At 42.7% G+C, this 21923-nt stretch overlaps 2 protein-coding genes across 3 annotated transcripts in view; one reads left to right on the top strand and one right to left on the bottom strand.

Moving 5' to 3' along the window:
• The window catches only part of LOC124261850 (pre-mRNA-splicing factor ATP-dependent RNA helicase PRP16-like), a 94033-nt gene that overhangs the window by 7860 nt on the left and 64250 nt on the right, over window positions 1-21923 (bottom strand). The window contains 2 exon segments of the mRNA XM_046696223.1: window positions 20402-20466; window positions 20469-20565. Coding sequence (XP_046552179.1) covers window positions 20402-20466; window positions 20469-20565 — 162 coding nt within the window.
• On the top strand, window positions 3251-19233 carry LOC124261842 (leucine-rich repeat-containing protein let-4-like). Of its 2 annotated transcripts, none has more exons than XM_046696215.1 (2): window positions 3251-3316; window positions 16805-19233. In XM_046696215.1, the coding sequence occupies exon 2, from the start codon at window positions 16806-16808 to the stop codon at window positions 18651-18653; it is 1848 nt and encodes a 615-aa protein (XP_046552171.1). In that variant the 5' UTR covers window positions 3251-3316; window position 16805; the 3' UTR covers window positions 18654-19233. The 2 variants fall into 2 exon arrangements, with proteins under 2 accessions (XP_046552171.1, XP_046552170.1); XM_046696214.1 differs by lacking the exon at window positions 3251-3316 and adding an exon at window positions 12713-12775.

The following is a 21923-nucleotide window of genomic DNA, read 5'->3' as shown; positions in this document are numbered from 1 at the left end:
AAATCACAACTATCTCTTCACACTGTCACTTCAAACCACAACCATCTCTTCAAGCTGTCACTTCAAACCACAACCATCTCTTCACACTGCCACTTCAAATCACAACCATCTCTTCACAGTGTCACTTCAAACCACAACCATCTCTTCACAGTGTCACTTCAAACCACAACCATCTCTTCACACTGTCACTTCAAATCACAACCATCTCTTCAAGCTGTCACTTCAAACCACAACCATCTCTTCACACTGTCACTTCAAATCACAACCATATCTTCACACTGTCACCATTCAAATCACAACCAATCACAACTCTTCACACTGTCACTTCAAACCACAACCATCTCTTCACACTGTCACTTCAAACCACAACCATCTCTTCACACTGTCACTTCAAACCACAACCATCTCTTCACACTGTCACTTCAAATCACAACCATCTCTTCACACTGTCACTTCAAACCACAACCATCTCTTCACACTGTCACTTCAAACCACAACCATCTCTTCACACTGTCACTTTACAACCATCTCTTCACACTGTCACTTCAAACCACAACCATCTCTTCACACTGTCACTTCAAACCACAACCATCTCTCTTCACACTGTCACTTCAAATCACAACCATCTCTTTCACACTGTCACTTCAAACCACAACCATCTTCTTCACAGTGTCACTTCAAAACCACAACCATCTCTTTCACACTGTCACTTCAAACCACAAACTATCTTTCACACTGTCACTTCAAACCACAACCATCTCTTCACACTGTCACTTCAAATCACAACCATCTCTTCACACTGTCACTTCAAACCACAACCATCTCTTCACACTGTCACTTCAAATCACAACCATCTCTTCACACTGTCACTTCAAACCACAACCATCTCTTCACACTGTCACTTCAAACCACAACCATCTCTTCACACTGTCACTTCAAACCACAATCATCTCTTCACACTGTCACTTCAAACCACAACCATCTCTTCACACTGTCACTTCAAACCACAACCATCGCTTCACACTGTCCCTACTTCAAAATTCTTAACTCTCCACACCACCCTTAAAACTCTCCACACCACCCTTAACTCTCCACACCACCCTTAATTCTCCACACCACCCTTAACTCTCCACACCACCCTTAATTCTCCACACCACCCTTAATTCTCCACACCACACTTAACTTTCCACACCACCCTTAAAACTCTCCACACCACCCTTAACTTTCCACACCACCCTTAAAACTCTCCACACCACCCTTAACTCTCCACACCACCCTTAACTCTCCACACCACCCTTAATTCTCCACACCACCCTTAACTCTCCAAACTCTCCACACCACCCTTAACTCTCCACACCACCCTTAATTCTCCACACCACCCTTAACTCTCCAAACTCTCCACTCCACCCTTAACTCTCCACTACACCCATACCCCATTGTACCACCTGTATCCATGCACCTCACTGTACCACCCATACACACATACCCCACTGTACCACCTGTACACATGCACCTCACTGTACCACCTGTACACATATACCCAATTGTACCAACTGTACACATGCACCTCACTGTACCACCTGCACACATATACCCCACTGTACCATCTGTACACATGCACCTCACTGTACCACCCTATTAATACACATATACCCAATTGTACCACCTGTACACATGCACCTCACTGTACCACCTGTACACATATACCCCACTGTACCATCTGTACACATGCACCTCACTGTACCACCTGTACACATATACCCAATTGTACCACCTGTACACATGCACCTCACTGTACCACCTGTACACATGCACCTCACTGTACCACCTGTACACATGCACCTCACTGTACCACCTGTACACATATACCCCACTGTACCACATCTGTACACATGCACCTCACTGTACCACCCACACACATATACCCAATTGTACCACCTGTACACATGCACCTCACTGTACCACCTGTACACATGCACCTCACTGTACCACCTGTACACATGCACCTCACTGTACCACCATCTGTACACATGCACCTCACTGTACCACCCACACACATATACCCCACTGTACCCACCTGTACACATGCACTGTACCATCTGTACACATGCACCCACCATTGTACCACCTGTACACATGCACTCACTGTACCACCTGTACTCATGCACCCTCACCTGTACATGCACCCCACTGTACCACCTGTACACATGCACCTCACTGTACCACCTGTACACATGCACCTCACTGTACCACCTGTACACATGCACCTCACTGTACCACCTGTACACATGCACCTCACTGTACCACCTGTACACATGCACCTCACTGTACCACCTGTACACATGCACCTCACTGTACCACCTGTACACATGCACCTCACTGTACCACCTGTACACATGCACCTCACTGTACCACCTGTACACATGCACCTCACTGTACCACCTGTACACATGCACCTCACTGTACCACCTGTACACATGCACCTCATTGTACCACCTGTACACATGCACCTCACTGTACCACCTGTACACATGCACCTCACTGTACCACCTGTACACATGCACCTCACTGTACCACCTGTACACATGCACCTCACTGTACCACCCATACATGTAGACATCCTAGTGCTGTAATATCACATTTCGATCATCCTTCTCTGAACACAAGGCCAGTCTTAAAGCACAACCATGGCAAGCTACATCATGGTGAGTAAGGAAGCCAGATTTTGCACAGGGCATATTTGGGGCATTATTGGTTACAGAATATACCAGATATATCCTCCTGTACAAAATCTTGATGACTTAGAGCAAGCTCTCTACTAAGAATGGAATGCCCTACCTCAACGTCAAATTCAGTGTCTATCACAGATAACAATATTGCAGTAGGCAGAGGTTCCCCTGCCCACTCAATTCCTTGACGCATTCACATCTTTTCAAATCCATATTTCACAGGACACATTGCTTTCAGGCAGACTGTAGGAAGTATGTTTTCAATGGAACATGTTTTAATTCAGTCCTCTCTGTTATTGTTGTAACCAGAGCAGATCTGAAACTATCGTGCAATATAATGACCTGAACTTGTCTGGCTGTCATACCTGTTCATGCATGTTCTCAAATTATATTTTGATCATATTTTGCATATCAATGTACTGAAACCCACTCTCAACTTTCCACACCACCCTTAACTTTCCACACCACCCTTAACTCTCCACGCCACCCTTTGCTCATCCCCACACTTTGCACACAGCACTAAAAGACTAGTGCCATCTCCAGCTATCATCTGTGTCAACCTGCTCTTCACGTCACCTTATCACCAAGTAAGTCAGCATGCCCAAGTTAACCACATAGCTTTTTAAGAGATGTTCAGTTCAGTCCATGATTATTTTTTGGCTCATCAAGTAAACTACAGGGACACAGCTCCAGACAGGCAGGGTGTAAAATATCCACCACCCTATTACTGTTTTAATCACAACACAAACCTTGGAGCTTGTGTACCTGAGTTTGTATACCTGATGAATTAAGGTACACACTTAGTAACCTTTCTACATGACCCTCTGTACCCCACTGTACCACCTTTACACATGTACCCCACTGTACCACCTTTACACATGTACCCCACTGTACCACCTTTAAACATGTACCCCACTGTACCACCTTTACACATGTACCCCACTGTACCACCTATACACATGTACCCCACTGAACCACCTTATACACATGTACCCCACTGTACCAGCTTTACACATGTACCCCACTGTACCAGCTTTTACACATGTACCCCACTGTACCACCCCATACACTGCTCTATACACATGTACCCCCACTGTATACAAATGTAATTCCTCACTGTACCACCTATACACATGTACCCCACTGTCATTTATACACATGTACCCCCACTTTTACACATGTACCCCACTTCTTATACACATGTACCCCAATGTACCACACCTTTACACATGTACCCCACTGTACCACCTATACACATGTACCCCACTGTACCACCTATACACATGTACCCCCACTGTACCACCTATACACATGCACCCCCACTGTACCACCTATACACATCGCATCTCCCACTGTACCACCTTTACACATGTACCCCCACTGTACCACCTTTAAACATGTACCCCACTGTACCACCTTTACACATGTACCCCACTGTACCACCTATACAGATATACCCCACTGTACCACCTTTTAAACATGTACTGTACCACCTATACAGATATACCCCACTGTACCACCTATACACATGTACCCCACTGTACTGCCTATACACATGTACCGCCTATACACATGTACCCCACTGTACCACCCATACACATGTACCCCACTGTACCACCTATACACATGTACCCCACTGTACCGCCTATACACATGTACCCCACTGTATCACCTATAAATATGTACCCCACTGTACCACCTACACACATGTACCACCTACACACATGTACCCCACTGTACCGCCTATAAACACGTACCCCACTGTACCACCTATACACATGTACCCAACTGTACCGCCTATAAACACGCACCCCACTGTACCACCTATACACATGTACCCCACTGTAATCACTTATAAACACGCACCCCACTGTACCACCTGTACACATGTACCCCACTGTACCGCCTTTACTCATGTACCCCACTGTACCACCTATACACATGTACCCCACTGTACCACCTATACACATGTACCCCACTGTACTGCCTATACACATGTACCCCACTGTACCACCTATACACATGTACCCCACTGTACCACCTATACACATCGTACCCCACTGTACCACCTATACACATGTACCCCACTGTACCACCTTTACACATGTACCCCACTGTACCACCTTTAAACATGTACTCCACTGTACCACCTTTACACATGTACCCTACTGTACCACCTATACAGATATACCCCACTGTACCACCTATACACATGTACCCCACTGTACTGCCTATACACATGTACCGCCTATACACATCGCCCCACTGTACCACCCATACACATGTACCCCACTGTACCACCTATACACATGTACCCCACTGTACCGCCTATACACATGTACCCCACTGTATCACCTATAAACATGTACCCCACTGTACCACCTATACACATGTACCCCACTGTACCGCCTATAAATATAAAACTCCCACTGTACCACCTATACACACATGTACCTATAACTGTACCGCCTATAAACACGCACCCCACTGTACCACCTATACACATGTACCCCACTGTACAGCCTATAAACACGTACCCCACTGTACCACCTGTACACATGTACCCAAATGTACCGCCTATAAACACATACTCAACTGTACCACCTATACACATGTACCCCACTGTACCACCTATACACACGCACCCCACTGTACCACCTATACACATGTACCCCACTGTACCGCCTTTACTCATGTACCCCACTGTACCACCTATACACATGTACCCCACTGTACCACCGATACACATGTATCCCACTGTACCACCTATACACATGTACCCCACTGTACTACCTATACGCACGCACCCCAGTGTACCACCTATACAAATGTACCCCACTGTACCGCCTATACACATGTACCCCACTGTACCGCCTATAAACAAGTACCCCACTGTACCACCTATACACATAATAATAATAATAATTGGCTTGTATAGCGCCTGGTTTCCATCATAGATGCTCAACGGCGCTGCATACATCGTTAAAACACAATAAGTGTGAAAAGAGTTCTATTCAGAAGCCATCTTGAAGAAGTAGGTTTTGAGCAAGTTCTTAAATAGTGAGTGGGACTCAGTTCGTCTGAGGGTGACTGGAAGATTGTTCCATAGAGCTGGTGCTGCTACAGAAAAGGCTCTATCATCCATGGATGTTTTAGTGCTTGGCTGTGTTAGTCTTAACATATCTATTGATCTAAGAGCTCTGGCGGGTACATGCAGATGTACAAGTTGGCGATGGTAGTCACAGGACTGGTCATCGTAGAGGCAGTTATGAGTCAGTAGCAGAATCTTGAAGTAGATCCTGTACTTTACTGGAAGCCAGTGAAGGGATTTCAGAACTGGCGATATATGGTCATGGCGATGGGTTCGAGAGACATCGAGCTGCTGCGTTTTGAATTTTCTGCAATTTAGAAAGTGTTGAAGATGCCGTGTTGCAAAAGAGTGAGTTGCAATAGTCTGAGGTCTTCACATCCTCAGTTCCTGTCTTGAGTGTGATTCAAGGTGGCATCTTCTGCAGCTGTTGCCGTGAGCCTATGGCAAGGAACTCAGTCTTGCTGTCATTCAACTTAAAATAGTTGACAGCCATCCATTCCCGGATATCCATTATGCAGCGTTCGATCTTATGAACTCCTTGTGAAACTTCTGATGGTTTGATGGAAATATACAACTGATTATTGTCAGCGTAGAGATGGAATTTTAGGGAATGACTTCTCACGATGTCTCCAGTTGGTAGAATGTACAAGCTAAAGAGAAGGGGTCCCAGAACAGAACCCTGTGGCACTCCATAGCGAACCAATGATGGTATTGAGATTTTGTCACCGATCTTTACTGACTCTGTTCAAGAAGAAAGATACGATTTTACCCACTGCAGTGTATAGGTGGTACAGTGGGGTACATGTGTATAGGTGGTACAGTGGGGTACGTGTGTATAGGTGGTACAGTGGGGAATCAAAATAAAATGACAATACGAAAACCGAAAATACCAACATTATTTATTGCATTATAGTGTACCGAACCAAAGGCAAAATACTGCCGTCCTCCTAACATCGCGGTATTCCGTTTCACCCCTACTATACACTGTACACTGAAGTACCTGAATGCATGTACCCATGTGATGGTACAACATCCACAGTTGGGCTGGTGAGGCCTTCAGGTGAAGCCACCAGGACCCCCTCAACTGATAAGTCAGCAGCTGTTTCATAACAGCCTAATACCTGCCAGCACTCTCCACAATGTTTACACAAGTCCTATTTATAGATCAATAACACAGGCATGTCAACAAATACTGACCCTTCAACAATCACTGGCTGTTCAGTATTAGAGTATTTCTCAAAACAGGAACACACACAAGATTTCAATCCAGCTTGTTGCAGCCAACTGCCCAGAAACATGACATAATGTGTAGGTTAAGATAAGAACAAATATACATGAAGTGCTCCTATTAATGTGGATTTTGGGGGAATTTTTGCACCATAAGAAAACATATTTGTACAAATATACAATTTTCTTTATATTTAGGGATATATTTTTCATACGGTGTTGTGCCGGAAAGGCTAAAATTTGTTTTTCAGGTGCCCCGGTAAGGCTAAAATGTATGTTTCGGATTTCCCGGGAGAGCTAATTTCCAAGGGAGTACCACCAAAGCTAAAGATGTGTTGCCGGGAAGCATAATCCATGTCGGGAGTAGAGAGATTTCTTTTCAAAACATTGTAATAGTAGAGTGTATATCGTCTTCGCTTGTTTAGAACTTTAAGAAGAAAGTAGTTTCAGGGGAATCACCATAAACAGCTGCTTTTCAAAACTCTACCTCGGTATTAACAGCGAGACTTGTTTCATGGTCTGGAAAATACAACATTATCTCTGATGCTCAGTTTGCTTTCAGAGCTGGTTACTCTACCGTGGACGCTGTATTTATAGTACACAACCTGAGTTCTATGTACACCCAAGAAAAGAAGAAATTCTATTGTTGCTTGTTGATCTAGCCAAAGCATTTGACTCTGTTAATCGTGACAGTCTATTTCTAAAGTTAAATCTGGTGGGCATCAGAGGTAGACTATGGAAAATTATCGGGTCTATGTATGACTGTGAAATCTTGTGTTAAACACAATGGTGAGTTATCTGGCTTCTGTCTATGCTCCCTGGGTATTAACAAGGGGAAGTAATGTCACCGATTCTTTTCTCCCAATATCTTGAAGATACTGAAGTAGCACTACAGGAAAATATTGACGCGGATTGCTGCTTGACTATATTAACCTTCTTATACTTCTATTTGCCGACATGGTGCTCATATCCGAATCACCTGGAGGTTTACAGCTATCACTTAATACACTTTCCAATTACTGCACGGACTGGAGCCTTAACGTCAATGTAGACAAAAGTAAAATTATGGTTTTTCTAAAAGGATGGAAGATTCGACCGGAGGAAATATAGTGCTTTCTTACACAGGCGTTTCTTTTGTAGGCGTTTTTTGAAGATTAATGTCAAATCATCTATAATTGCTGCATACAGCGAACTAGGGAGGTACCCTTTATATATAAAAAGGTATATCTGTGTCTTACGTTATTGGTATAAGTTGTTACACAGTGAAAACTGTATACAGAGGGTTGTTTATGGTTTATGTTTAAATGGTCTAAATAATGTTATAAATCATGGTTACATAGTGTTGAAATGTTTTGTATGAACTTGGTTTTGGGCATGTTGGGGAATTTCCAATTGGTAATGTTGATAATTTTGGTAAAGTTGTTAAGCAACGTCTCATTGATATCTATATTCAGAAATGGAGATCTGACTTAGACTTAGAGTCAAATGGTAAAATATTTCTTTACAAATATTTATAATAAAATTTTGCTTTTGAATTGTATTTGGATCTAGTTAGAAATCTTTGTTGAAGATGAGTATCATTTTATCTTGATTTGTCCTAAATATTTACAGTTTAAAAAATTATATATTAAAAGCTTCTATTGGGTTAGACAAAATGTTTATAAGTTTATGTCACTGTTTAGATATTCCAATAAATCTGCCTTGCGAAACTTAGCTAAATACATTCAACTAGATTGACAGAAATGTGTTTTACTATGGAAAATATTTATCTAAATTTTCATATGTGCCCAAATTAAAGAGCGTCCACGTTAATCCTGTTTTCTTTGTAATTTGTCAGAGCCTCCGAGTGAGGTGCGCTGTGTTCATTCAGCCATAACATTGCATTGCACGTACCAAGAAAGCTGCACTCATTGAAATGAGAAGCATCGTGATTTTAGCCTTCCCAGCCATGAACCTCTCATACAATGAATATTTGAAAATAGCATCAGTTAGATATGCAGGGATTTACACACCTCTATGTGTATCACAGTGTCTGATTAACATCATGGCTGACTATGTCTCAATTATCTCTGTTGCCATATACTAGTATCACACACTGTTACCTCTGTTGCTATATATCACACTGTTATCTCTGATGCTATATATCACAGTTATCTCTGTTGCTATATATCACACACTGTTATCTCTGTTGCTATATATCACACTGTTATCTCTGTTGCTATATATATCACACAGTTATCTCTGTTGCTATATATCACACACTGTTATCTCTGTTGCTATATATCACACTGTTATCTCTGTTGCTATATATCACACACTGTTATCTCTGTTGCTATATATCACACACTGTTATCTCTGTTGCTATATATCACACTGTTATCTCTGTTGCTATATATATCACACTGTTATCTCTGTTGCTATATATCACACTGTTATCTCTGTTGCTATATATCACACACTGTTATCTCTGTTGCTATATATCACACAGTTATCTCTGTTGCTATATATCACACACTGTTATCTCTGTTGCTATATATCACACACTGTTATCTCTGTTGCTATATATCACACACTGTTATCTCTGTTGCTATATATCACACTGTTATCTCTGTTGCTATATATATCACACACTGTTATCTCTGTTGCTATATATCACACTGTTATCTCTGTTGCTATATATCAAACACTGTTATCTCTGTTGCTGCTATATATCACACACTGTTATCACACACACTCTCTGTTGCTATATATCACACACTGTTATCTCTGTTGCTATATATCACAGTTATCTCTGTTGCTATATATCACACACTGTTATCTCTGTTGCTATATATCACACACTGTTATCTCTGTTGCTATATATCACACACTGTTATCTCTGTTGCTATATATCACACTGTTATCTCTGTTGCTATATATCACACACTGTTATCTCTGTTGCTATATATCACACAGTTATTTCTGTTGCTATATATATCACACTGTTATCTCTGTTGCTGTATATCAAACACTGTTATCTCTGTTGCTATATATCACACTGTTACTGTTGCTATATATATCTCTGTTGCTATATATCACACACTGTTATCTCTGTTGCTATATATACTGTTATCTCTGTTGCTATATATCACACACTGTTATCTCTGTTGCTATATATCACACTGTTATCTCTGTTGCTATATATATCACACACTGTTATCTCTGTTGCTATATATCACACACTGTTATCTCTGTTGCTATATATCACACACTGTTATCTCTGTATCACACACACTGTTCTCTGCTATATATCACACACTGTTATCTCTGTTGCTATATATCAAACACTGTTATCTCTGTTGCTATATATCACACTGTTATCTCTGTTGCTATATATCACACACTGTTATCTCTGTTGCTATATATCACACACTGTTATCTCTGTTGCTATATATCACACACTGTTATCTCTGTTGCTATATATCACACACTGTTATCTCTGTTGCTATATATCACACACTGTTATCTCTGTTGCTATATATCACACACTGTTATCTCTGTTGCTATATATCACATACTGTTATCTCTGTTGCTGTATCACAGTTATTTCTGTTGCTTTATATCACACACTGTTATCTCTGTTGCTATATATCAAACACTGTTATCTCTGTTGCTATATATCACATACTGTTATCTCTGTTGCTGTATCACAGTTATTTCTGTTGCTTTATATCGCACACTGTTATCTCTGTTGCTATATATCAAACACTGTTATCTCTGTTGCTATATATCACACTGTTATCTCTGTTGCTATATATCACACTGTTATCCCTGTTGCTATATATCAAACACTGTTATCTGTTGCTATATATCACACACTGTTATCTCTGTTGCTATATATCACACACTGTTATCTCTGTTGCTATATATCACACACTGTTATCTCTGTTGCTATATATCACACTGTTATCTCTGTTGCTATATATCAAACACTGTTATCTCTGTTGCTATATATCACACACTGTTATCTCTGTTGCTATATATATCACACTGTTATCTCTGCTATATATCTCACTGTTGCTATATATATCACACACTGTTATCTCTGTTGCTATATATCACACACTGTTATCTCTGTTGCTATATATCACACACTGTTATCTGTTGCTATATATCACACACTGTTATCTCTGTTGCTATATATCACACACTGTTATCTCTGTTCAGAGACCATATACCGATATATGGTCTCTGTGTCTGTTGCTATATATCTCACACTGTTATCTTTGTTGCTATATATCACACACTGTTATCTATGTTGCTATATATCACACACTGTTATCTTTGTTGCTATATATCACATACTATTATCTTTGTTGCTTTATATCACACACTATTATAATCTTTGTTGCTACACATGACACATTATGTTTATTAATATAAGAACAGATGAATGCAGATGTTTTACACAAAATATATCGGAAATATTTAGAAACACATAACCTGAATATTTTCCTTCATCCAGTCTATTTTGCAAGCAAAAAATCCTGCTAGTGAGCCCAAGTACTTTGTTACAACGGGCCAACGGGCCAACAGGCCAACAGGCCAACCCACACAGAATGTCTTGGCTACCGGAAACAAACTCATCAACAATTACAAGCCAAAGTGATAAACCTTCAGGAAAACAAGTGTTTCTTTTGCAACACAAAGGTCAAGTTGTGACCTGCCGATTGTCGCCCAACCTACAAACCTAAAGTAAATGTGGCCTGTGTTGGTTGACTGAGGCTTCCCCCTAGTCGCAGTGTAATGTTGGTGATAGCGACACAGACTCAGCTCTCCTTAACTCTTCTCCTGCCACACCACAGTACAGATCTGGCTCTGAAGACATTTGCAACTTGTTCTGCAAGAACTAAACTTATTTATGTTACGACTTTGTTCATGAAGAGAGCGTGGCTCCACTCTGTTTGGAGTATAAAATACTGGTGTGTTCACCTATTTGTTACTTTTTGTAATTTATTGGATATTCCAGTTTCAGTCCCAGCAGAGTAGTATCTTAATCCACTTATCAAAACACAGTGTATTGAATATATTGCTTGTCAAGACAGGCATGCAAAGGCATTATTGCTGTTTCAAAATCACCCGCACATTATCAAGGTGTCCACACATCTGGTTTACTTGATACAGCGGGCTGATACAGTGGGCTAACGTTTCCTCATGTGAAGATCAGTATGCCTTGTTGCTGAACTGAGGGTAGCACAAACCAGTCTGCATCTGCATTACAGCACTGTATAAAGTTGTTTGGTCAGAGAAGCCTCGTTATTGTTCCAGCACCTTGGGCAGACCCTAAACGACCCCGGGTTACATACAACAACAGGGCTCCAGGCTTCATGGCTATGTGTGTGATAACAGATACCTATCTCCCTGGTGTAATAAGTTGTCATACTTTGACGGCTAGCTTGGAGTCAGGCTACCAGTGCTATAGGAGACTCCTAGTCCGGTGTCTGTGTCAGTCTAGGTCGCATTATCACTATTTGATTGATATTCATCATGAAACTGGATTAACAGACACAAAACATAGTGTTCGACAACCTTTATCAAGCTGAGTCCTACTATCAGTCTGTGGAGGTAGTGCAGGAGTAGAGCGGCCCTACTAAGGGTTAATCCATCTTGAGTTGGATCACTGATGCCAGCAGTGTGCTGGTGAGCTGCAGCACAGACTCGCTGACACTCGGTCGGGCTCCACAGCAAAGTAAGGCATACTAACTGCACTTCATTTCAGACACTGTGTTTAAAGTTGTTTGAATGTTTTTGTAACAGTTGTTTGTAACAGTAGTAGTGAGTGACAGTGACATGCCATACCAATATATACAGCTCTAGGTGTCAGTACAAACATTTCTCCGTGGTGTACAACTTCTGATGGTTATTTAACTCTTGAGGCCTGAAGGTAGGTGAGACAGAGTTTTACCAACTTGGCCAGAATGGTACTGTGGAAAAATCTTCTGCTGTATGCACATGTTCATTATGCCGATTCTGAATGCTGACTGGTCTTGGAATCAAGCTAAGACCTCCTTTCAAACACACGTAGTAGTAGTAGTAGTAGTAATATAGTAGTAGTAGTAGTAGTAGTAGTAGTAGTAGTAGTAGTAGTGGTGGTGGTTGTGGTTGTGGTTGTAGTCGTGGTTGTAGTTTAAGTCGAAGTATACATATAAATCTCAGTTGTATACAGTTAACTAGGAAAGGTTCAAGCACATGTTGGTGTGGTGTCCTACAAGACACCATGCTTTTCACCGTATGACCTCCCTTCAAGCACATGTTGGTGTGGTGTCCTGTGACACAATATGTTAATCACAGTATGAACTCCCTTCAAGCACATGTTGGTGTGGTGTCCTGTGACACAATATGCTAATCACAGTATGACCTCCCTTCAAGCACATGTTGGTGTGGTGTCCTGAGACACAATATGCTAATCACAGTATGACCTCCCTTCAAGCACATGTTGATGTGGTGTCCTGTGAAACAATAAGCTAATCACAGTATGACCTCCCTTTAAGCACATGTTGATGTGGTGTCCTGTGACACAATAAGCTAATCACAGTATGACCTCCCTTCAAGCACATGTTGGTGTGGTGTCCTGTGACACAATAAGCTAATCACATAGTATGAACTCCCTTCAAGCACATGTTTGTGTGGTGTCCTGTGACACAATAAGCTAATCACAGTATGACCTCCCTTCAAGCACATGTTGGTGTGGTGTCCTGTGACACAATAAGCTAATCACAGTATGACCTCCCTTCAAGCACATGTTGGTGTGGTGTCCTGTGACACAATAAGCTAATCACAGTATGACCTCCCTTCAAGCACATGTTGGTGTGGTGTCCTGTGACACAATATGCTAATCACAGTATGACCTCCCTTCAAGCACATGTTGGTGTGGTGTCCTGTGACACAATAAGCTAATCACAGTATGACCTCCCTTCAAGCACATGTTGGTGTGGTGTCCTGTGACACAATATGCTAATCACAGTATGACCTCCCTTCAAGCACATGTTGGTGTGGTGTCCTGTGACACAATATGCTAATCACAGTATGACCTCCCTTCAAGCACATGTTGGTGTGGTGTCCTGGTGACACAATATGCTAATCACAGTATGACCTCCCTTCAAGCACATGTTGGTGTGGTGTCCTGTGACACAATATGCTAATCACAGTATGAACTCCCTTCAAGCACATGTTGGTGTGGTGTCCTGTGACACAATATGCTAATCACAGTATGATCTCCCTTCAAGCACATGTTGGTGTGGTGTCCTGTGACACAATATGCTAATCACAGTATGAACTCCCTTCAAGCACATGTTGGTGTGGTGTCCTGTGACACAATATGCTAATCATAGTATGACCTCCCTTCAAGCCATGGTCGACATGGTCTATTATCCCTCAGTCTACATGGTCTACAATCCCTCAGTCTGCATGGTGTACAATCCCTCAGTCGACATGGTCTACAATCCCTCAGTCGACATGGTCTACAATCCCTCAGTCGACATGGTCTACAATCCCTCAGTCTGCATGGTCTACAATCCCTCAGTCAACATGGTCTATAATCCCTCAGTCGACATTGTTTACAATCCCTCAGTCGACATGGTCTATAATCCCTCAGTCTGCATGGTCTATAATCCCTCAGTCGACATGGTCTACAATCCCTCAGTCTGCATGGTCTATAATCCCTCAGTCTGCATGGTCTATAATCCCTCAGTCGACATGGTCTATAATCCTTTAGTCTGCATGGTCTACAATCCCTCAGTCGACATGGTCTACAATCCCTCAGTCGCTATAATCCCTCAGTCGACATGGTCTATAATCCCTCAGTCGACATGGTCTACAATCCCTCAGTCGACATGGTCTATAATCCCTCAGTCGACATGGTCTATAATCCCTCAGTCGACATGGTCTATAATCCCTCAGTCCACATGGTCTATAATCCCTCAGTCGACATAGTCTATAATCCCTCAGTCGACATGGTCTACAATCCCTCAGTCGACATGGTCTATAATCCCTCAGTCGACATGGTCTACAATCCCTCAGTCGACATGGTCTATAATCCCTCAGTCCACATGGTCTACAATCCCTCAGTCGACATGGTCTATAATCCCTCAGTCTGCATGGTCTACAATCCCTCAGTCGACATGGTCTACAATCCCTCAGTCGACATGGTCTACAATCCCTCAGTCGACATGGTCTATAATCCCTCAGTCGACATGGTCTACAATCCCTCAGTCTGCATGGTCTACAATCCCTCAGTCGACATGGTCTACAATCCCTCAGTCGACATGGTCTATAATCCCTCAGTCTGCATGGTCTACAATCCCTCAGTCGACATGGTCTATAATGCTTCAGTCTGCATGGTCTACAATCCCTCAGTCGACATGGTCTACAATCCCTCAGTCGACATGGTCTATAATCCCTCAGTCGACATGGTCTACAATCCCTCAGTCGACATGGTCTATAATCCCTCAGTCTGCATGGTCTATAATCCCTCAGTCCACATGGTCTATAATCCCTCAGTCGACATGGTCTATAATCCCTCAGTCGACATGGTCTATAATCCCTCAGTCGACATGGTCTACAATCCCTCAGTCTGCATGGTCTATAATCCCTCAGTCGACATGGTCTACAATCCCTCAGTCGACATGGTCTACAATCCCTCAGTCTGCATGGTCTACAATCCCTCAGTCGACATGGTCTATAATGCTTCAGTCTGCATGGTCTACAGGCCCTCAGTCGACATGGTCTACAACCCCTCAGTCGACATGGTCTACAATCCCTCAGTCGACATGGTCTATAATCCCTCAGTCAACATGGTCTATAATCCCTCAGTCGACATGGTCTACAATCCCTCAGTCTGCATGGTCTACAATCCCTCAGTCGACATGGTCTATAATCCCTCAGTCGACATGGTCTATAATCCCTCAACCGGCATGGTCTACAATCCCTCAGTCTGCATGGTCTATAATCCCTCAGTCAACATGGTCTATAATCCCTCAGTCGACTTGGTCTATAATCCTTCAGTCTGCATGGTCTATAATCCCTCAGTCTGCATGGTCTACAATCCCTCAGTCGACATGGTCTATAATCCCTCAGTCGACATGGTCTACAATCCCTCAGTCGACATGGTCTATAATCCTCAGTCTACATGGTCTATAATCCCTCAGTCTACATGGTCTACAATCCCTCAGTCAGCATGGTCTATAATCCCTCAGTCTATAAGTCCTTATATATAATCTATTTATATACCAAACTGCTGACTCTCTCCCCACCCACCCCAGATGACCCCTACCTCCCCAGGACAAAATGGGTGACCCACCTCAAAATCATCATCCCCCCCCAGTCATAAATTCTTTATGGACCCTAAACATCGATTGATCTGACAGTCAGCTGTCTAAGTGACAGTAGTCACCATCCACATTCTTGGTTTCGACACAATGGGTGAAGACATATGCTGAGTGAGTGATTCCATGTGTGACATATTTATTAAAGTGGGTGACACCAACATACATCCCGGTCCCAGTGAGTGAGTGAGGGTACATGCTACTTTCAGAAACATTCCTGAAATATGAGAGAAGGGGGAGACAATAAGCTTCACACATGGTAACACTTTGGTGAATGACAAAGATGCCTCCACTGTGACATGTCAATGCTCCCAACACAAGGCTACCCGACCTCCTCAATGTAATGTAGCAGTGGAATTCTGGCTTTGTTCCACACTTATTGTTGTCTGTTTCAGGATGAGAGTTGGTGACATCATTGTCGTGGGTTTGGCACTGTTCCTCCTGGCTCCAAACACTGAAGGATGCTCCCTCCACACCCAGAGCGGATGTACTTGCACTTCACAGGCCACTATCATCAAAATCCTATGTCATCCATTTGACCCATCTCAACCAATAATTACATCCAACACTACCAAGGTCAATCTTCAGTTCCTTGACTTATCAAACAATAACCTCACTGAGTTGCCTGAAAACCTCTTTGACTATATTCTCAGTGTTGATCAAGTGGATCTTCAACATAACCAGTTTGAAATATTTCCTGCATTCCTCACCACCAAGAATATCACAGTCCTGACCTTGTCTCATAACCTTCTCAATACCCTGGACTCCAACGCTCTCAATGAGAGGTCCACGGTCAGAACTCTAGACGTGTCCAATAATGAAATCAGCAGCTTCCACGTGTCTGAGAACCACACCCTTCAGTTGGACATGCTGAATCTGGCCTACAATAGAATCTCTAATGTTCCAGATGCAATATGGAAGGCTGCAGACAGTCTGAACTTGTCTTACAATAATATTTCCCGACTGCCTAAGATCATTGGGTCCCGTCTGAAATATCTGATCCTGGAGGGAAACCAACTGCAGGAGATTGGGCCCAACACCTTCAGTGAGCTGCAGTACCTGGATGAGTTGTACTTGGGCAACAACCGCCTGATGAATCTCAGTGCCAGTAGCTTCGATGGTGCTTGGTCTTTGACAGAAATCAGCCTCAAGGAGAATTCACTTGAAACCATTGATGGAGGAATCTTTAAGAAGCTTCAAAACTTGCTCAATCTCAATCTTGCAAGAAACAAAATTAAAGAAATTCCAAAAGGAAGTTTTAATGGACTTGAGGAAAGCATTCACAGATTGTCACTTGGGCAGAACAAGATATCACACATAGCACCAAATGCATTTGCAAGTTTGGAAAATCTGCGCTTCCTTGATCTGTCTGACAACCCATCACTTGGAGACATTACCCAGGTTCAGTATCCCCCTCACATCATCTCCCTGGACCTGAGCAACTGCAGTCTGCAGACGATACCTGACTGCATGTTCCCACTGTACATGGACCTGCAGTATCTGGGACTGTCCCACAACAACCTCACCTGCAACTGTCACCTCTCATGGCTGTACAGCTGGCAGACCAGTACTCGCAAATACACCGCAGCCAACTTCACACTTCCAAACTGGAAATGCTTTGATTACCAACGTCAGCTTCAGCCAGTGTCGGCGAAGGTTCCATGTGGGAACATGACACAGCACTTACAGCACTGCCACCAGAAACCTGCACGTCTCATCAACCCCGACACTATCAGCCTGGCGATATCAATCAAGGCTGTGGAGGACAGCATAACTGTCACCTGGACACTGAAATCAAAGGATAAAATCCACGGACTTCTTGTGACGTACGTGACCAAAGATGCTACCATATTTGAATCCCCCATCTTGAACCCCAACACCAGCACATACGTGATCCGGGACATGAAAGTGGTGGGCTCCTACAGAGTGTGTGTGCACACCTTACTGAATGCTACGTATACTATCAAGAAGGCCTGTGAGACTGAAGATGCCAGCTTGATCCAAATGCTGGTGGGAATACTGGCAGGGACTGTGTTCTTGATTCCGTGTGTGGCAGCAATGGTTTACATCCTGTACAAAGACCACCACGTGATGAAAGCTTATGAACATCTCGAGGGACTAGAAGATATAGTCATCACTGAAGGTCACATAGAGGTCAAATGTAGCAATATGTCCAAAGATGTTTCCAAGAAGCAGGACCAGTCGGCTGAGGGTGAGGGTGACGTATTGTGCAGCAACGGCTGAGGGTGAGGCATATCGTGCAGCAACGGCTGAGGGTGAGGCATATCGTGCAGCAACGGCAGACGGTGAGGCATATCGTGCAGCAACGGCTGACGGTGAGGCATATCGTGCAGCAACGGCTGAGGGTGAGGCGTATAGTGCAGCAATGGTATCTGGAACAACAGGAGATGCTGATACTCACATCCCCTCCCGGACTCCAGGAGCTTCAAAATGTAATCTCACTTTTCTGGCAGATTGTGGGAAAATACACAGTCGCAGTGAGAAGTGTACGGAGTGTATGAGCAGCCATGAACAAGAAACATTCAACACAAAGCTGTAACTAAGACAAGACTTACATGCTGTGTTATTGATTCCCTGTACCCTGTGTTACTGAGCACTTGTCACTGTACTATATCATCACTGTACTGTATAATATCTCGTATAGTCAATGTATACACTGTCCTGTATTATCAGAATCTGGTATAACTGTTTTTATTACCCACGTGGTCAACGTATGGGTAGTTGCATACTAATCTCGTACGTCACACGAGTGTCGTATCGTGTTGAGCTGTGTCGTAACGACTTCACCTGAGATTCTAACCATTTGATTGGATAACCGATGACCTCTCAATTAGGTCACATTCTGACGTAACTATTTTTTCATTCATAACAAACACGTGAATCCATTCATTCTACAACTTAAATGCATTGTGGGAATGTAAACATCGCGAACGTTGCCGTGTCGCTGTTTAATTGTGAGTCGAACTGAGACATTATATCCGTCGAAAAACGTAAACGCAATGTTTCCACCAGTGATGTGAGCCGAAAGTGAAGCAGCTGCAAACCAAGAAACGGGTGCTACGGAGTAGTTTACTGTAGGAGGCTGCACGAGGCGATGACAACTGACATGCATCGTGATCGCCGGTTACCAAGGCAGTGACGTCATTACAGTGACGCCATGCAAATATTGTACTACAGTACAAAACTCTTCCGCAACCTCTTTATGAAACAGGTTTCGGGTTTGAAACCAAAATATTCACAAAAATACGCTATTTTGTCAATTTAATGCATGTAAGACGTGGGTAATAAATAAAATACCACACTCGGTCTCATTACATACGAATTATACGAAACTCGTGACCTTCCTATGTTATCTGACCTCGCTTTCGCTCGGTCAGATACCATAGGAAGGACACTCGTTTCATATAATTCGTATGTAATGAGACCTCGTGTAGTATTCTCTATGTACTTTACTCAGTCAGTGATCCACATTAGTTCCATATCAAATGGCTGTTTAGACAATCTGACTATAACCTTCCAGCAGGGTACACTTGAAAGCAGCACTCCTCCCAAGTTTCACTATGACACAGCAAGATGCCTACAAGGTTTACACAAGGTTTATACAAGGTTTATACAAGGCACTACATGATAATAACCATGAGCACACTTCACACACTGTGGACTTACAGAACTATATATGTGATTCCCATGTTTCAGTGTCTGTAAAATGTACATGTATATTTGTTAATAACAAGCACAATTTCTTAATAAACAGAAAACCATTTTATGTATTGGCCTGTGTAACCGTTAAGGTAAGTGAAGACACTACCGGTACCAAGTATCCATCAAATACCTGTATGAATTAGCTGCAGAAGACCAACAAGTGTGATGTAATGTTAGTAGATTCATTACAAGGTACCCATCGAACACCCATCATATTTGTCTAAAAGCTGGTAAAGACAACACCATCAACAAAACACTAATCCACCTACCAGGATCTCGGCACTGCACTCCATCTCCAGGGAGACGATGACCATCTTGGAGAGGGCGGGGTCCAGGGGAACTCCACCATGCTGAGCCCCATGGGTGTGAGTGCACCCGTGTTGTCCAGGGCACCGAGAATCCACAGCTGGTACATCGAGTTCAAGATGTTGTCCTGAAAATCAGGAACAATTACGTTATATTTTTTGTTAATTTGTCTTCTGTATTTTCCATGTTACAGCTATACATGATGAAAAGCAAAACAGAACCACACTGGTCCCTAGCTCTCCTGGAGGGACAGTAATGTGTGACATATTCTTCTGTACTTGTCACACTACTTGTGTTGCCTGTTCAACACTTGCAAAACATTATTCCAAACATGAATGACAGATTCGTTTTGCATGCATCTTCTGACATTTAAACTAAACTGTGAACAACAATCAACTGATATATTTATCAAACATGAATGACAGATTCGTTTCGCATGTATCTTCTGACATTTAAACTAAACTGTGAACAACAATCAACTGATATATTTATCAAACATGAATGACAGATTTGTTTCGCATGTATCTTCTGACATTTAAACTAAACTGTGAACAACAATCAACTGATATATTTATCAAACATGAAACAAAATTTAACCAAACCTGAAGAGGTTTTAAATTCTTCGAAGAGAGTCGTCCTTGGGGTACATATTATGCATTTTCCGAGCTGAAAATGTCCTTTGACAGTTGTATCAATGTTTTTTGAATAAAAAGATTGTACAATAAATAAACTCTTTTATTTACTATACGGCCCCCACCTCACAGAGTTACCTCCCGTTGCGCATGCGCACCAACTGGGTAATCACCTAGGCCCGTATCATCATTCCTTCTGCTGAATACATCAGTGAACAGAATTGCGGGGAGGCGGGAGGCCCTACCCAAGGGATCGACTCTCTTCGAAGAATTTAAAACCTCTTCAGGTTTGGTTAATTCTTCTTCATAGAGATCGTCCTTGGGGTACATATTATGCATAAACACAGACTCCCAAAGACCGGAGGCCAGGGAGGAGGGAATTCTGTCCAAGCACACACAAATAGCTATCGTTAATGGGAAAAAATTTAACAGACGCCATAACACTCACCTGTCACATGTCCCAGTTGCGCTTCCGCGAGAGGCATTATGGGAGGGGAACTGACAGGAAGGATTTGTGCTCAAAGACGACCTCCATATGTTAGCATAGGCAATCGCACATGGTACAAATGTAAACAAAGCCCCACCCACCACATGTCGATTAGTGAGCACCGTAGGGGGGAATGTCAAAAACCGCTCACAACCGACCTATTACTCCGTAGAGAGACGAAATGTGGGTAGTTAGCTCCCAGTAGCAGACATGTCAATAATACACAGTATTGTACAGTAGCGTCAAACTAAACCAATGAACCAAGACTCACTTGGTCAGGGTGGCAGGACACTGTCCACTGGAGAGAACAGAATGGCCAAAGCTCGCACGATCACGGGAATGTGTATCGAGCTGATAATGCCGAAT

Source organism: Haliotis rubra, unplaced genomic scaffold, assembly GCF_003918875.1.
Source record: "Haliotis rubra isolate DU_JTF1 unplaced genomic scaffold, ASM391887v1 Scf812, whole genome shotgun sequence".
Classification (NCBI taxonomy): domain Eukaryota; kingdom Metazoa; phylum Mollusca; class Gastropoda; order Lepetellida; family Haliotidae; genus Haliotis; species Haliotis rubra.
The sequence above is the reverse complement of the archived record's forward strand: the minus strand, read 5'-3'. Positions and strand labels throughout refer to the sequence as shown.